Here is an 18944-nt window from a genome sequence, read left to right on the forward strand (position 1 = left end):
CAAGCGCGCCTGCTTTTAAAGGGAATGTGAGTTGACGCTCTGATTGGTTTATTGCATGTTACGCCCAAACCACACCTATGAGTAATGGAGCTACTTCAGACCAACCCATTTTAGATTTGCGTCGGGCGCAAGAGTAATTTATCCCGCCGAGATCCGCCCACAAAGCTACTTGCGTTTTGCGTTTGATACTTGCGTTTCAGATCATTAAGATAGAGGCCTAAGTGGTCAGAAGTCTAGAAAGGCGCTATACAAGTACAGGTCCATTTACCATTTACAACAGTGTGAGGAGCAGGGTAATGTGATGTCAGAGTGGAATGAACACAATTGTGATGTGTCATTACATTACATTTATGCAGCTGATGCTTTTATCCAAAGCAGCTTACACTAAGTAAATTCAGCAATATGAAAACAAACCACAAACGGTAAGAGTCATGCAAGTACATCAGCTTTTTAATTTTTTAGTCTACAATAGAAGATGTGTAAAGTTGCTGCTTCCCTGATATCAATGGGGAGCACATTCCACCAATATGGAGCCAGGAGAGCAAAGTCTGGATTTTGTTGAGCTGTAGAGGCAGTAGCAAACCGTTTTGGCAGAACCGAGTGTGGTGGAAGTGAGCTAGGGTGCGTGGTTTGACCATGTCCTGGATGTAGGATGAGCCTGAGCCATTTGCGGCACAGTAGGCAAGTACAATAGGATATGAGCAGCCACCTAGCCAGTATAGGCTAAAGAGGAGCAGTGTAGTGTGATGTTAGAGTGGACATAACACATACAATGTGACATCACAGTGGACCGTACAAATTAAATTGTGATGTTACATTATATTATATACACGCGTCTGAATGTCAACATCAAGCTTTTCTCCACATCTCAGCACTAACATGAACAACAACATTATGTCACTTGATTTTCTCTTAATACATCATCTATAAACAGTATAGGTTCATTTTAGCACTTATTTGCATTGAGTTACACTTAATTTCTATATTAGAAACATTAAAAATGGGACATATTATGGAAAATATGGTTTCAATTGAGTTTCTGTTGAAACATTTGCTCAGGTTTACCTCCCTTCACTGAATTATGTTTAATCTGACCACTATATAATGTTGAGCTGCCATTTCTTCACAAAACATCTTTTGGTTCCATTGTGACATCACAACTGGATGTGCTCAGTCTGCTCTGAAATCCCACTACACTACCTCACTGCATCCTGGACTGGCTTACCGGTGGCTGCTCGAATCCAGTTCAAGTCACAGTCACAGGTATTTTCCTACCGTGATTCCAATGGCTTAGGCCCATCCAAGAACAACATGTTGTCAGCAACAACAATCCTTGAAAATGACATAATAACCCATAACCTACTAATTATAAAATAAGAGAGAAGGTGGCTTATCTTCACATGTTTATAATTCTTCTCTACTTAAATAATAACAAACGTATGCATGGTTTCAAAAATATGATTATCACTAAGTATTAAGTATCATGTTTACAGAATTTACTTGAATCTACATTTAAAAAGTCAAAAAGTACGTATTTTTATTTATTTTGAGGCAGGGCCTACAAATGAGATATTAATGGATATGTTCTAGTATTTCATTTTAAAAATGTCAATAAAAAAAAATTGATTCCTCAATTTGGCAATTTCCTGGTATATAAGGTAACAACAGAGATGTTTTAGTAAGTTGTTTTTGCTCAGTCACGCTCTTCATATGACATCCCAATTCCAACCAACAGTGCCACCAAAAAGGTAATGTTTCCCAGGAAGAACAGGGCCATCAGCAAGATACCAACCATCTGACAAAACAATGACATTTACATTAGAAAGTAGAAGCATGTTATTGTTTTATTAATATACTTTTAGCCTATTTTGTCTTACCGTTTTTGATTCCAAAGTATCTGTAATCCAAAGCAAAGAGAAAAGTTAAAGCTGCTGGGATACTGGAAGGTTCAGTGCGTCACATTTAGGAGGATCTATTGTCAGAAATTGAGTATAATATTTATAGACATGTTTTCATCTGTGTATTAAACCGTCATCAGAAAATAGAATCGTTTTTATTATCTTAGAATGAACCATTGTTATCTACAGAGGGAGTGGGTCCTCTTCTATGGAACTGGACCGCTAAATTGCAACAGTAGCCCAGACTGAACAAACCAAACACTGGCTCTAGATAGAGCCTTTTGTATTTTTCAGTGTTGTGGATACCATAATTTCTCCTACACACTTGGAAGACGAGCGGTGTTCAGGTGGTTCGTTGAAACCAACTTTACGGACTAAATCCTACACGCTGGTCATTTAAATGGCGTTTTCACAGAAGTTATACTATATTTAGGTGAGTTTCACAATTGAAGTTTCCTCGTAGCTACAAGCACCATATTCAGAGCCACTTTGCAATCATGATAACAGTAATGATCATAACAAAACTATTAAAAAGGTGTATTTACCGATACTGTTATTCCATCTGAAATGGACATCCAACAGGATGAAGAACAAAGCTTCCCAGCCAACAAAACCTCCCATGACTTTCATAAGCCATTGGTCCAGAGTGCTGTCAATCAACTTCAGGCCTGTAAATATGGCTGCCACTGCATGGTGTCACATAAAAACAGACTTGAAGCAAGGTTGGCAGTATGCTTGTAGAAGAATATGAAAAAAAAAAAATATTAAAGACATTGCAGAAGACATTTATGGCCTGTATCAGTGCATAATGCAAGACCGGAGCTTACCAGATAATGCTTTTATTACCACTGCATTTAAAGCATGTGACCAGTTGAAAAAAAACCTCCTGTCAAAGAGAAGAGGAAAAATAAAACAAGATTTTACTCACTGGAAATACAACAGCACTGGTTGTTTATTGCTTCATTCTTGTCTAGTTATCCTCCCCTCACCATGGTATTTAGTCTTTTGTGTTTCTTTGTGTCATTGCCAGTTCATCTTTGTCTTTATGTCGAACATTCCTGTATGATTCCTAGTGTATTTCCCTGTCCTTGGATATTGTGTTTTCTGCTTGCTGGAGTTGGCAGCTGATGTCTGTTTCTGGTGTTCATTCTGTCTCAAGGTCCTTGTAGTTCCACTGATGTGATGTCATGCCAGGTCAGCAGAGCACTGATAAATGTTGTGTTATGTTGGATTGCACTAACAAATAACCTATTTTGTCATTTAGATTTGAGGACTTGTTGAATCACTGCAAGGTACCTACATTGGATGTTGTGATCCACAGCGCAGCAGAGCCACTATGGGCTGGAGGAATGAAAGGACCATAACCAGGCAGCCTAACACTGGATGGGCTCCCTACAAGAAGCACAAAGTAACACCTTCACTGACAGACACTGGCCATACTAATAATGGTTTACAGCATGTACATAAAATATGTGAGGACTCTATCTGACAGATGTGATGTACTGAGGCAGGTTTATTACATTTATAAATAGAAATTATAGTGTGCAGATCCCATCTTGATGCTAGTGAGGACTAGCATACTTTTTCATATTGTAGACATTGTTTTAAAGTGGAAAGTTTCTCTGTGCTCATTGAAAATCTGATTATAAGAGGCGGGACCTAAAAGCATTATTTGTGACATCACAAATTGTTCCATTTACCTATAAAGTCCAAAATCGGAGCTGGGGGTGATATCACACCTGAGTTGACATCATTCCAGTACAACAAGTTGTAAAACCAAGTCCTAGCCAGGTAAGCTATTAGCTATTATAGCAATACCATTTGACCATACCATAACAACCCATTAAATTGTATTTTGCTCATACAAACAAAACACAAATCGTGCGATGGCCCTATCATAATTGTAGGAACTGATATTCAGACAATTCAAATGCCTTTTTGCAGGCTTTAAACCATGGTATTCACATATTTTCCTGAAGTACAAAAAATCCTTTTGGAGCCATATCCCAAACCCAACAGGAAGTCGGCCATTATGGATTTAGCAGCCTTTTTTGGCATTGTATTTTAAAGGACTCCTCCTAGGGAATTGATCGGATTGACTTCACATTTGGACACTGCAATTTAAAGACATTCACGATTAAAAAGTTGTGCTGTTTGTGACCTCGCGTCAAACGGTGTGCCCATGGTGTGGCGCCAAATTTGACGTATTTCCATTAAACAGGAAGTGGTCACAAGTTCAGCGTACATGGTGCAGTCTTAACAAATTTTCACACGTCTGATAAGAGTCCCGCCCTGAACACATCTACATGACAATATTCAGTCATACTCAATAGGGCCCCCTACTGGCAACAGGAATTAAATGTTTTATCCTTTCATTTTCTAGTCCTAGCAGGTTGATCAGATCCAGCTGAAATGTAGTCAGAAAATGCAAAACATATTGTTGATGATATATCATGAGGGTGGTGGGTTGTCGTTAAAAGGAGTGTCCGCAGCGTGGCGTCAAACGTGGATGCGCATGAATTTGCTGTAACTTGAGTGTACATCGTCCAATCGGCACCAAGTGTCTGGTAAGAGTCGCGCCCTGAACACATCTATGTGATAATATTCAGTAGAAGTGGTGTGCCACATTGAGGTAACCGGAAATATGATTTATTACACTTTTATGTATTTCTCTCACCAGATTGGCTGAAATTTGCACAATTTCAGGCCATCCCCACAAGGTGGCGCTCTTTAAAATTAAGAAGTTTATATCTCTACAACGGTATGTGTGATTTAAATGAAACTTGGTACAATGCTTCCCCATGGCTCCCTGATGCTCGCTAAAAAAATTGTCAACTGGTGGCATGGTAAATCACTGTGCGGAGACCGTAATAGTTATGAATATGAAATTCACAGGGCACGTGTAGAGTGGTGCCTGAAGCTCACATACCAAAAATCGTGTTTGTCGTGTTTGTAGCGCCCCTACAGGATACAAAAACAGCAGCCCCGGCACCACGTTTCACTGATATGTACGAAACTCGGTAGGCACGTGTAACATGCCGGGACGTACAAAAAAGCCTCTTGGACCCATACCCGAAACCCCACAGGAAGTCGGCCATTTTGATTTTCATTTTCACTTTCGGCGAACTCTTCGCGTTGTATTTGAAAGAACTCCTCCTAGGGAATTTATCAGATCTGCTTCAAAATTTGTGAGTACAGTCCAAAAATGGTTCTGATTAAAAGTTGTGCTATTTGTGCATGTACGTTGAAGGGCGTGTCCGTAGCGTGCCCTCAAAGTTGGCCATAGTGAATTCCATGTGCATTTTCGGTGAATTTTTCGCGTTGTATTTGAACGAACTCCTCCTAGGGAATTTATCAGATCTACTTCAAAATTGGTCAGTACAGTCAAAAAATGGTGCTGATTAAAAGTTGTGCTATTTGTGCATGTGTCCGTGGCGTGGCATCAAAATCAGCCATTTTGATTTTTTTGGTCATTTTCTGTGATTTTTTGCGTTGTATTTAAACGAACTCCTCCTAGGAAATTTAAAAGTTGTGCTATTTGTGCATGTACGTTGAAGGGTGTGTCCGTGGCGTGCCCTCAAAGTTGGCCAGGTTGAATCGAATGTCAAACTGTGATGCCATTTCTGGCATTTAAGGGCTTCTGTTTTAACTAATTCCTCCTGCAGATTTTATCAGATTGACTTCAAATTCGATCACTGCAATCTAAACACATTGGTTATCAAAAGTTGTGCTATTTGAGACTGTACGTTGAAGGGTGTGTCTGTAGCGTGCCGTCAAAGTTGGCCATTTTGAATTCTGTGGTCATACAAACTAGATGAAAAGTTGAGCTATTTGTGACTGTGCGTCAAACCGTTAGCCAGTGACAACTTGTCGAATTCAGCCGATTCTCCATAAAACAGTACTTATAACTTCAGTGTGCAATGTCCAATCTCCAATAAACTTCACATATTCCGAAACAGTCCTAGCCCTAACACATCCTCACAACTTCAGTGTACATTATCTGATCTCAACAAAACTTCACGTGTTTGATAAGAGTCCCGCCCTGAACACGTCTACATGACAATATTCAGACATAGAGATAGCGCCACCTACTGGCAACAGGAAGCAAGTGCTGCGTGGCGATTTTGAGCTGATTTACATGACATTTTCCTGTCGTGGTCCGTACGTGTTGTGATGGCACTTGACGCGGCTGCAACATGCCCTGTGTTGCGTGGAGTGCGAGGTCCTCCTCAATGCTGCTTGCAGCTTCAATTTTAATTGTTTTTACTACATTGCAGTTTGCACAATAAAACATGTTTGCCATCTGATTCCTTCATATATTGTATCATTTTGTGGGTAATAATCAAAGCCTTCATTATACACGATGGTATTACAATACTTTATATTCTCTGTACACGGCACTATTAACCTGTCGAAAGGCCCAGATTGTTGCTGTCAAATCACCCAGCACTAGTGAAAACACTTGCATTAAAGAATACATTTCACCTTTAACTGCCCACATTTGCTTCCCTCTTTTCTATGAAACCATCTATCTCTCATTCAATCCATGGGAGACAGACAACCAGATTATCTTCAAATTTACCATCTCACTATCAGGCAGAAAATAAATAAAAGTACTTCCTACCTTTAAAATCATACTTGATGGTAGTGTTGTATCGGACCACTTCACATTATAAAATAATGCAATTTCTTAGCCAGAACTTTATGCACATTTTTAAATTCCCACCACTGAGGTTTAACATAACCAATGGAAAAGAAGTCATAATAGTTGTTACAAAATAAGACTTTGAATCAGTTCACAGGACCATAAGCATGTCATATTTTTTTTATGAAATATCAACTAAAGCCTGTTGTCATGTAGCTTCTCAATCTCTCATTGTTACCAAATAACCAAATGACCAAGTACTTATAATAAAGTGCATTAAAGGCCAATTCCTTGTTTATTCTGATGCCCAATGCCCTTCAGTGAAGAAAATAAAGGAAAGAAAGCCACATTCACCGCAGGAAGCTGCAAAAGGATTGAGCCCCAGAAGTGCTGGTGTACTGACCCCAGACCAGTCCTTGGTGTAGGAGAAGGCGAGGATAAAGGCAATGATTGTGGCTACTACTGTCACACTCATCGCTCCCACATGGACCTGGAGAAACACAAGAGTACAACATGATATTGTACAAGTCGACCACATACAGAGCATACAGTTACATATTGAACCTTTGAATGTGACTTTAAATGTGCTTCTGAGATACTAATTTAGACACAATGTATCTAACATCTCACTGCAATTAATATTCTGAGTAATTAATCTAAATACATCATCCAAGCTTTGGTAAATTATGAAAATAAAAGATTTTATTATGAATAAGAAACTTCCTGTATGGAACATTATCTAATGGTTTAGCTTGTTGGTCTACAAGACAGAGACTAGACTGTAGCACACTTTTGAAATGACTTTCTTCTACCCCACAGTTTACAGAAATGCTATATTTAACATTGTCCAAGTGTGTGTTTGCTTTTAGAATGGACCTTTACATGATTTTGATTTGAATTTCTCAATATTTTCACGTTTGCTTTTCCAAATGTTTTTGTTCTTGTGTCTTTCGGAAAAAGACAACCTGATCAATGTGGGATATTGAAGTAATTTTGTGGAATATTGTTGTATCTATGAAGTCTCACCAGAAACCAGACATCTTTGCCCCAGAGGTTCCTTCCTTTGGCTATGCCTTTCAGATACCGGGCTACCATCATTCCCAGTGATCCTGTGGTCATCCAGGCTATCAGCATCAGGGCTCCTGAAACATGAACATGTTGAAATGCTTCCCAGTTCTCACCACAAAGCAAACGGTTTTATAACCCAACATCCATGTCTTACCCTTGTCCCTAAACCTCTCTGTGAGGTGACTATGAGCAAAGACTTCCCCAATCACTAAATGTGAAGTAAATGTGCACTTGCAAATCTTATCTTTGTAGATCATGAAGTGTAATTACGAAGAGAAAAAACTATTAAATATTTTTTAATGAATTATGGATACCTGAATTAACCTGTTAGACCGGGTCCGGTGACCGTTACAATGCTTTACTGCCTGTAAAAAGTTAATAAAATGCTGTGCTGGTTTTTTTTTTTTCAAATGTTTCCAAAAGACAAGGCTTCAACTCTACCAAAACAACAGTCCAAGTGTATTTTTCTCAAACACAGTTTGTTTGGCAATAATTTAAACAATTAATGAAAAAAATAACAGCTCTGTGAAAATAAGGGACAGTCGAAATGAAACGCAGCAGTACACATATATCCGCTCGGTCGACTCAGTCATGTTAGGGGTCAAATTAAACTATCTTTCTGCTGATACCAAGCAAAACATAATCCGACCTAACCAGCTCATGTCAGCCCCGTTGTAAAGACGTAGCAAAATTTTGCATTTTATCGTCAAAATGTGAAATGCATATGAACCTTATAATTGTGAAGCAATTCTTCATTTACTTTGGGTATGTCTTTTTAGGCGTTTTTTCTGGCTAGGGCTTAACAAGTTAAAGATCAGGTTTTTAAACACTGGTAGGTTACATTAATTAAATTCAATTACATTTTATTTGTATAGCGCCAATTCATAACAGAAGTTATCTCAGGACCCTTTTCAAATAGAGCAGGTCTACACCAAACTCTTTATAACATTATTTACAGAGACTCAACAGTACCACCATGGTATCGCAAGCACTTGGCGACAAGGGCAAGGAAAAACTGCCTGTTAAAAGGCAGAAACCTAGGACAGATCCTTCGGCTCTAGGTGGGTGGTTGTCTGTCTCGACCAGTTGGGGTGAGAGAGAGAGAGAGAGAGAGAGAGAGAGAAAGAGACACAGAGAGAGAGAGAGAGAGAGAGAGAGAGAGAGAGACAGAGAGAGAGAAAGCACAAGAACTCCGGGGAAGAAGTGAAGTTAGTAACATGCATTAATGGGACCTGAATGAGTGCAGAAAGAGAGAGGAGGAGAGGAGCTCAGTGCACCATGGGAAATCCCCCGATAGTCTAGGCCTATAGCAGCATAACTAAGGGATGGTTCAGGACTCACCTGATCCAGCCCTAACTATAAGCTTTATCAAAGAGGAATGTCTTAAGCCTACTCTTGAATGTGGAGAGGGTGTCTGCCTCCCGAACCACAATTGGAAGCTGATTCCACAGGAGAGGAGCTTGGTAATTGAAGGCTCTGGCTCCTGTTCTACTTTTAGAGACTAAAGGAACCACAAGTAGCCCAGAATTCAGAGAACGTAGTGTTCTAGAGGGGTAATAGGGTACTATGAGCTCTTTAAGATATGAAGGGGCCTGACCATGAAGACCTTTATAGGTGAGGAGGAGAATTTTAAATTCTATTCTAAATTTTACAGGGAGCCAGTGCAGAGAAGCTAGTACAGGAGAGATGTGATCTCTTTTTCTAGTTCCTGTCAGTACCCGTGCTGCAGCGTTTTGAATTAATTGGAGTGTTTTAATGGACTTATTGGGGCAACCTGATAATAAAGAGTTGCAGTAATCAAGCCTAGAAGTAACAAATGCATGGATTAGTTTTTCTGCATCTGTCTGTGATAGGATGTGTCTAATTTTTGTAATATTACGTAAATGAAAGAAGGCTGTCCTAGAGGTCTGCTTCATGTGGGAATTAAATGACAAATCCTGATCAAAGATAACTCCAAGATTCCTGACAGTGGTGTTAGAGGCCAAGGTAATGCCATCTAGAGTAACTATATCTTTAGACAGTGAGTCTCTAAGATTTTTGGGGCCAAGTACAAGAATTTCGTTTTTTTTCTGAGTTTAACATCAGAAAATTGCAGCTCATCCAGGATTATATGTCCTTAAGACATGTTTGTAATTTAGATAATTGATTAATTTCATTGGGCTTGATTGATAGATATAACTGCGTATCATCTGCATAACAGTGAAAGTCAATGGAGTGATTTCTAATAATGTTGCCTAAAGGGAGCATATATAAAGTAAATAGTATTGGTCCAAGTACAGAACCTTGTGGAACTCCATGACTAACTGTAATATTTATTGAAGATTCATCGTTAACATGTACAAACTGCGAACGATCTGATAAATATGACTTAAACCAGCTTAGTGCGGTTCCTTTAATGCCAATTTGATGCTCAAGTCTCTGTAAAAGAATATTATGGTCAATGGTGTCAAATGCAGCACTAAGATCTAATAACACAAGTACAGAGACAAGTCCATTGTCAGAAGCAGTCAGAAGGTCATTATTAACTTTAACCAGAGCTGTCTCTGTGCTGTGATGAACTCTAAATCCTGACTGAAAATCCTCAAATAAACTATTGTTATGTAAAAAGTCACACAACTCTTTGGCGACTACTTTCTCCAGAATCTTAGAGAGGAAGGGGAGGTTAGAGATCATTACAGATCATTGCTTTGAAAGCTGATAACTCATTGTGTTCACACTAGAGCAGGGTTAAGAATAGTTTTGTATAGTTCTTGCTTGGTAAAACTATATGGGTTTAGAAAGTTGAGAGGAAAAACAAGATAAGGTGTTGTTTGTCTCACTGTTAGGTATCCATAATACCTAATCCCTCACACCCATCTATTGTGAGCAAGCTGACGCATACAAAGCCTTCCCGACAGCGGCTAGGGGCGGCTGTGGCTCAGAGGCGGAGCGGGTCGTCCACTAATCGGAAGGTTGTTGTTCGATCCCTGGCTCCTCCCGCCACATGTTGAGCAAGATACTCAACGCCCAAATTGCTCCTGATGCTGTGCATTGGTGTGTGAATGTGTATGAATGTATTAGTTTCTGTTCCATGGGCTATGTGACTGTGTGTGAAAGGGCGAATGTGGCATGTAGTGTAAATGCACTTTGAGTGGTCGGAAGACTACAAAGGCGCTATACAAATACAGGTCCATTTATAGGTCCTGACAAAGAGAGGCAGGAATGTGCCCAGTAAATTTCTTTGGAATGTCTCCATGGATGGAAGCGCAAAAGGAAAAGACACCTAAGTCATTAGTACTCCTTCTCCAAGGACAAACAAAGTGACAATCACCACTATGGTTCCAGTTAGTGCTACTATAGACAACCCTCTGGGCAGGACCTCACCATGGGCTTTGATGATATGAGGCAATCCAGCTTTTTCCACAAGCTGGGGTGTGGAAATGTCTACCTTGTCAGTGCTGATGAAGGTATCTGTATGGATCTGGATTTGTCCTGTAAAGGAGAGATACATAAAATAGACAAAGCTAACTGATCATCTTCCAGTTCTCCGTAAAATCTTGGAATAATGCGTGTAGTTTACTGAGGTGATTACAAACTTTCCCTCTTATTAGTTCAGCTTCCTAATAACACTTGTTCAAACTGAAACAGGTTAGTTTCTGCGTCTGGGCAAATACTCAATTCTGATTGGCTGCTGGGTGTCCATTAATTCCTTATATAGGACACCTACTAAGCAGTTCCAGTGAAACTGCTCACCATTTTGTTACCATTATTGATGTGCTGAATTTAATTTAATGAAAATAAAACCTGAATATCTCAGAAATATATCTCACAAAACTGCATGTGGTCCTTCAGTGGTTCATCCTCGTTAGCTGTCTGACTTGTAGCTGAACCAAAAGCGCTCATTAAATGGAAAAGCTCATGGCCCAGTACTATATAAATTTTTCTCCACGTGTTTTCGACACCCTGTAGTAGTTTGTAACATCTCTATCACTTATAACCGACAAATCTTCCTCCTCCACCATTACACAATGTTGTCATTACCCTTGCTGCTTGGCCCATGGGCAAATATGAGATAGTAGGTTTTGTTGAAGCCAGTGGTCCTCTGAGTCGACAAAGTGTTCATGGAAGTGAAGGAACAGCTAATCACCGTGTCCTGCACCGATGCTCTTACATCTGAAACATTACCCTGGTGGACAGTTAGAAAACAACTGTTATGTGCAGTTGATTGTAAGAGCAGTGACAGAGCATTAGACATTTCACAGTCTGACAAGCACAATTGCCCAGATATAAATCAGTGGTACCAGAAGAACTTTAGTACCGGAGGAAAAGCTTGTGGAGTTGTTCGTCCTGTTGAAAAGGCATGCTGTACCTGCACCAGGCCATCACTGCCTATACCACAAATATAAATGTCATCGTTTCCCTGAGGCAAGACAGAGGTAAGAATAAAAACTTGTGATCTTTTGTCAAGCAGGGCTGCACAACAATAACATAACTGAAAGTTTAAAGAGTATTATTCTGCTTCTAATGTATAATTACTGTTACACTATGTTAACTGTCCAGGTACACACAAAGTTCAAACAAAAGTATGTGAACAATGCTGCTCGCATTGCAGCTGCTTCTCTACACATACAGTATTGTTAACAACTTATTGTTGTTACAGTAAGTATCTTGGTATACTTATTGCCTTACTGTTACAATTGTTACAAAGCATAAACATTTCAAAGATTCAAGCATTTTGTATTCACATTACCATCATCTGATCATCTGAGAATCCAAAAGAAATGTATCCATCGGAAGGACCTATCATCTCAAAGCGGACAGCTGCATCACTGGGAGACACTATCGTGGCTGACATGAAATAACACTCAGCACTGACTGAAGGGTCACAGTTTGAAGGCTGACTGAAACACACCTTGGTGATACCGCAGTCTGCACTGGATATTGTACTAAGCTGAAAGAAAAAGATTAAAGCTGTACAATTATGTTATTATAAACATTTACATTAAATAATTATATAACATTTATCATGAACCAGCGCAAATTTCATACAAACCAAGGGAGACCACACAGATAATGAAGGTGTTTAAGACAAAATAAATATATTTAACCAATATTTACTCAAAACGAAAAATATATGTACATCAGTGTTGTCAGTAGTGTACTGAGTGTGTGTGTGGATATGGGCAGAGTGCTGTGTAGGTAAAAGGTAGTGGGACTTAGCAAACAAACAAAACTAAAGGCAAATGGAGAAAACCTAACCTATAGAAAAGCATTTTTAGCTGCCACAAACGATAGATTCAGCAGATCTGTTGGAATTGGAAGGCTGTTCCAAAGTTTAGGAGCTACGACCTCAAAAGTATGGTCACCTCTGGATTTAAAATGGGAAATGGGAAACAAATAGAAGCCAGATAGAAATTTGTCAGAGATTGTGTCCCTCAACCAACTGGAGAAACTGATGAACAACAACTTTATCAAGAATTTTGGAAATAAAGTGAAGCTTGGAAATGGGCCTATAGTTAATAAATCTGTGGTATCTAGGTAGTTTTTTTTGGCGGAGAGTGAAAACACTGGCTGTTTAGAGTCGAGATTGATCAACAGCAGATAAAAGACTGGCGGGCAATGACTGGGACAACCTCTTCAATAAATTTAGTAGGAATTATATCAGCAGGGCAGGATAATGGATGCATATCAGAGAGATCTTGCAGGGAAATCAGGTGGAACTCAGACAGAAGAACAGAGACTGAGACCACTGACACTGTCAACAGAGAAATTTAGACACGTATCACAGTCATCAGGGGAGGTGGAAGGAAATCCAGAATGAGCAGAATTCAGAATTTTGGTTAATAGTATTAAACAGAAACTTAGGTTGATACTTATTGTTGATCAGGCCAGAGAAATATGCAGCTCTTGCATCTTTGATAACTCCTTCATGTTAGCGTATTGAAATGGAGGTTTGTTTTTTCTTTTATCTCTTCTAATCTATCCAAGGGGTCGTATTGACAACTGGAGTATCACTAGTCTCGCTTTATCTGGAGCAACAGTATCAATAGCTGAGGAACACAACTCATTAAACCAGTTAACAGAGCCATTAATATAAGAACAACATTGGAATTATCATGGACATAACCCACAATGTATATGACCTCTACCAAGGGTCTGGGTGTGGCCAGTCAAAGGTTGTCTGTTGCTATGGGACTGGACAGGGTATTCAGTGGACACTGCTCCCAAATCCAACTAACCAATCAATCAGTCTTAACTGCTCAACTTTCACTATATAATTTTTTAAGTTGTATTTGGCAAACCAGAAAGTAACAGACGTTACATTCTGGTTTGGTAACTGGTGGCTAGTTTCATACCCTGCTCCTAGTGCTGGGCGATAAATCGATTTTATCAATTAATTCGAATTTGTAGTTAAACACGATCTATTTTTAGTTAAAAGCGGTTTTCTCTTGAACTTCCACAACACCGGCGCTCCCTTTGGGCTCCCGTAGGTCAGAGTGCGCTGACCCCTCCCCCCGCCTCTCCACAGATACACACAACATGGCAGCAAGCCAGGATGAGCTCGTCCCCAAAAAAGGTACAGTGTTGTTGGTTTTTTGGAACTGGTTTGGTTTTGTGGCATCCGACAGCGAACAAACCACGACCCACTGGAAAGTTTGTTTGAAAGCTGTTGCAACCAAAGGTAGCAGTACGATCAATTTATTCCAGCACCTCAAGCAGAGGCATGCAGCCGAGTGGGGAAAATTTTGCTCTCTGCGAGATATCACAAACACCCACTAAAAAACAGTCTACAAAATTTTTTATTAAAATCGTAAATCGGGTTTGGTGTGAAAAATCTGAGATTTTATTTTTAAGCCATATCGCCCAGCCCTACCTGCTCCTAATCATCTTTATTACTTACAACAGCTGGTGCAGGTTTCTGTATTGTAGCTGTCATTGTTGGTGTAGTTGGGAGACTTGTCCCAGATCCACTAGATCCACCAGTACTGTTGTTGGCGAAGATCAGGGCAGGACTTCTAACATCAACCCAGAATGTCCAGTAATTCTGCACGAAGGATGCACTGCAGATACACCAAGACCAGTTTTTATGTATCAAGTTACAAACACATGGGAATTATGCTATTAAGTGATGGCTCACTTTGTTGACCCCATAGGAATAGAAAAGAACAGAATGAAATGAAACAAAATAGCATAATTCCATGGGGCTAGAATTGTGATATTACATTTTGGCATTAAATATAAAATCTGGCATTGAAAACACAACCTGAAATTCAAAAAGTAAACACTGGCATTAAAGCACTTGTATTGGAAAAGTTCCACTGCTGCCAGACCAGCATAACGTCACTTTAAAGTTAACTTTAAAACGTCCCAGTTCTATATGAAAACCCAACAGCAGAAAGAAACAGGGTTTCAGGCGAATTCCTGGAAGCCTGCTGTATGCTTACTGTGTGTTATCAGAAGAAGAATGATATTTTCTCATTAGTATGCAAATATGTAAATCACACTCTCCTTGTCCCTCTCCAAATCCCTCCTCTCCATACCAAAATGGTGACATGAAGTTGAAAAGTGTAAACAAAAAACTGAAAAAATATAGACATGAATAAAAAATCAAAAGACTGTCAAAAACACAAAATAAAAAAATAAAATGAAATAATTTTTAATGTCCGTTTTATTTTTCAGTAGAACTTGTTTCAGTCTTCAGTTCAGGGTTTGTTTTCAATTCAAGATGTCATTTTCAATGCCAAAATTATAATGTAAATTTTTTAGCCCCATACAATTCAACCTTACTGAAACTGAATGGGTTTTGGGTCTCCTGGTGCTTCTGATATCCACGTCACCTGAATGGAGGTCTTAACAGACGCTGAAGTGTGGGATACAGCTGAGTTCTGAAGTTGAGAGAGAGAGAGAGACAAAGGGAGGTCGTCATATGTTCTATATGAAGGTTTGTCACCATAGTGTTGACATCTTTACTGTTCAAGTCTATTTTCTTTTGTTTTATATGTGCAAGCACATTATTGTAAAATTTGTATTTCCTGGTTGTTTTTCATTTTGGCAAACACATTTCCATCTAAAAAAAGCAAAAGGATCAGGGTAAGAGTTTGGGGGGGGTATGCACCTCCTGATGAAAAATTACAGCTTTGCATTTAGTGCTGGTCAATGCTGCACTCTGCTGGGCAAGATTGAAATGTAATACACCTTTTTCTGTGCTGTGATTTTAATGCGTCATGGAAAGTTCATGTCACAATAATAAAAAATATACTATATATATATATATGTTAGGTGAACTGTGTAGTATTTTATTAAAGTGAGTTTTGAGATAGCAATCTAGCAAAAATAATTTTATTTCATGGAATATGTATTTATTATTACATATTATTTGATATATTATTCATATATGTTGGTGCTAATGTAAGCTAAGCTGAAATTTAAACATGTTATTAATATAACTGCATGTCACATAATTAGAGTAACAAACAAAATTAGTTTCTAGTTTTCTATTTTATTTTAAATGTTTTGAGTTTATGGTCAGTCTGCGTTGAACTTGACTGAGAGAGGCATGTTGTTGTGGAAGATTCATATGACAACATTTTTCTCTATTTGGACTCAAAACAGAAATAGAGTTCAAGATGTGTCTAGAAGTGTCTAGCATCTGATTGTGCACCACATCACAACACAGTCAAGTCAGGTCCTACAAGACTGTTCCAGCTACACATCATCAGAGGAAAGCACAACTTGAATAAAATAAAAAAGTCCTGCACACTGTCTCACTCAGGTCAAACAAGTCAACAGACTGAGATGTAGTAAATGAATAAACATTCCAGCAGTGAGCATAGATGCGGGTGGCTGTGGCTCAGTGGCAGAGTGGGTCGTTCCTTAGGTTCGAAGGTTGGTGGTTCGATCCCCGGCTCCTGGTGCCACATGTCAAAGTATCCTTGAGCAAGATACTGAACCCCAAATTGCTCCCGATACAGTGCATTAGTGTGTGAATGTGTATGAATGTTAGTTTCTGTTTGGTGGACTTTGCTGAGTGAATGTGTGTGAAGCGCTATACAAGTCCAGGTCCATTTACATGCACAGTATATTGTGTTGTGTTGCCTGCTGTAGGCCTGCATGTTCACATTCAAGTTTGTTGTATGGGAGTAAACTCACAGGTTTCTGGCTGCAGGTGAGGCGCTGAACAGCTGCTGCTGTCGGAGCAAAGGAGCCCACAGCAGACTCTCCCCCCACCTCTCTAGCCTGCAACAGGAAACCGGTAAATCGAGTGGACGACGGAGCCTGGAGCTGAACTGGGAAAAAAACATTCAATCACAGCCAGGAAAGCCCTACTGACAGTACACTTAGCCAACATTATCAGAATCAGAATTACTTTATTGATTATCAAGGGGAAATTAGTTGTGTTACAGTTGCTCAAGTTGCTAAACAAGAAATTAAAAGAAAAGAAATAATATAAATATTAACAATAATAACAAGGAGAATGTTAACATGTGTGTATTACAATATATCAATGTATATAGAAAATATAAAAATGTAAAATAGTGTGTAAGAAGAGAGTAGAGAGTGCAAAAATATGAACATTATATTACAGTGTATGACAATATATAGAAAATAGCAATTAAGCATAACATGGCATAACATTTGTCAAATCACATTCTCATTAATTTTCTACTTCTATGATTTTTATTATTAATCAGTATTATTGTTTTTTTAAATTTACTATAGTGAGATTTGAACTGGTTATAAAACAGTCCCAGTTTAATACTGATGCCTCTATCAGTCCCTTCAGGAAGTTGCAATGTTGCAATCACAACAATTGACGCAAATTCAACCAATCAATGAATTCTGCGTGACCTTGCAATTTTGTCCAATAACCGCAACTTTTCTGCAAATTTGATCAAGTGTTCAAAATTTAACTGTTATTACTACAGTTACTATTATTACTATTGTCACTGCTCATTCATCGTCTTCTTCATGTTCATCATCATCAGTCACTACTATTAGTGTAGTTGTTGCTACTGTTGTTGCTGTGCAACTGTCTGTCTGTCTGTCTGTCTGTCTCTCTTTGTGTGTCTCTCTCTCTCTCCCTCTCTCTCTGTCTCTCTCTCACCCCAACTGGTCGAGGCAGACGACCACCCACCTAGAGCTGAAGGATCTGTCCTAGGTTTCTGCCTCTTAAAAGGCCGTTTTTCCTTGCCCCTGTCGCCAAGGTCTTGCTCATGGTGGTACTGTTGGGTCTCTGTAAATAATGTTATAAGGAGTTCGGTCTAGGCCTGCTCTATTTGAAAAGTGTCCTGAGATAACTTCTATTATGAATTGGCGCTATACAAATAAAATTGAATTGAATTGAATTGAAAACATTGAGCTATACGTCACCAAACTTACTTGCTTGTTTCTAGTTGTGAAGATGCAGATCATGCAGACATGTTCAGTCTTACTGTTGCTGTCTGTATGTCCTGAGCCACAGCTCTAGGTAGAGCAGGTCGTCCACTAATCAGAAGGTTGTTGGTTCGATCCCTGGCTCCTCTTGCTGCATGTCGAACTGTCCTTGAGCAAGATACTGAACCTCAAATTGCCCCAAAAGCTATGCATCGGTGTATGAATGTGCATGAATGAGTATTAGTTTCGGTTTGTGTAAGTAAGTACAGTCCATTTACCATATTTACAGCCCAAACAGTGCTCTAATCACTGGGACAAGTTGCCTTAAATTTGTAATGAATTATACAAAAAGAAAATCCCAACCATTTTTGCAATTTTTACTTTCTCCAAACAATATCATTGCAAAATATTAGCCTACCTAAAAACATCACAACATGCATTGCAATTCTTTAGAAAATCTAGGCCACAACAATTCCAAAAACAGATTCAGGCAAGAACTACATAGCAATAGCCAATGGTCTCACTGATCGTCTTGTTTGTTTATGTAGGTCATTTAGAGGCATCGGCATTAAACTGGGACTTTTTAATAACCAGTTAAAAACTCCTTGAAGTACATTTAATAACTTACATATTATACCTGCATTGCATTAACTGCAGGTTAATGCAATGCTTACCTGTCACTGCCTCTCCCAGTCTATAGTGGCTGCGGTCGGTGGTGACGGTGAAGGGTGCAGGTCCTGTCTGTGGGCTCAGTCCATCGTGGTGGGGTTGCATGTCTCCACAGCTTTCCATAACTCGACCTGAGCCATAGCACTGCACCACTGGAGCAACACACACCAGCAGCAAAACAACATGGTCCATTGCAATGAAATGAGCCGTTTCCACTACTCATAAATACAGCTGGTGAGGAAGAGAGGCCAGGGAGTAATACAATGCTGTTATTCAGCTGAGAGCAGCTCAGGTGGAGTCTGAGTGGAAAC

At 39.3% G+C, this 18944-nt stretch overlaps 1 protein-coding gene across 5 annotated transcripts; it reads right to left on the reverse strand.

Annotated features, from left to right (window-relative positions):
- Positions 1-423: 423 nt before the first annotated feature.
- Positions 424-18944, reverse strand: zgc:163022 (putative ferric-chelate reductase 1). 5 transcript variants are annotated; one of them, XM_051410246.1, is made up of 16 exons: positions 18639-18737; positions 17971-18169; positions 16741-16827; positions 15379-15476; positions 14492-14651; positions 12341-12541; positions 11909-12010; positions 11632-11776; positions 10975-11082; positions 7570-7685; positions 6947-7033; positions 3199-3290; positions 2726-2784; positions 2444-2584; positions 1878-1897; positions 424-1795 (listed from the first exon to the last, which is right to left on the reverse strand). In XM_051410246.1, exons 2-16 carry the CDS (start codon positions 18001-18003, stop codon positions 1694-1696), a joined length of 1551 nt encoding a protein of 516 aa, XP_051266206.1. In that variant the 5' UTR covers positions 18004-18169; positions 18639-18737; the 3' UTR covers positions 424-1693. The 5 variants fall into 5 exon arrangements, 4 of the variants coding, with proteins under 4 accessions (XP_051266206.1, XP_051266207.1, XP_051266204.1 ...); XM_051410247.1 differs by having other exon boundaries at positions 18593-18662; XM_051410244.1 differs by lacking the exon at positions 17971-18169 and having other exon boundaries at positions 16741-16877; positions 18639-18942.

Source organism: Dicentrarchus labrax, unplaced genomic scaffold (genome assembly GCF_905237075.1).
Source record: "Dicentrarchus labrax unplaced genomic scaffold, dlabrax2021, whole genome shotgun sequence".
In the NCBI taxonomy this organism is placed as follows: domain Eukaryota; kingdom Metazoa; phylum Chordata; class Actinopteri; family Moronidae; genus Dicentrarchus; species Dicentrarchus labrax.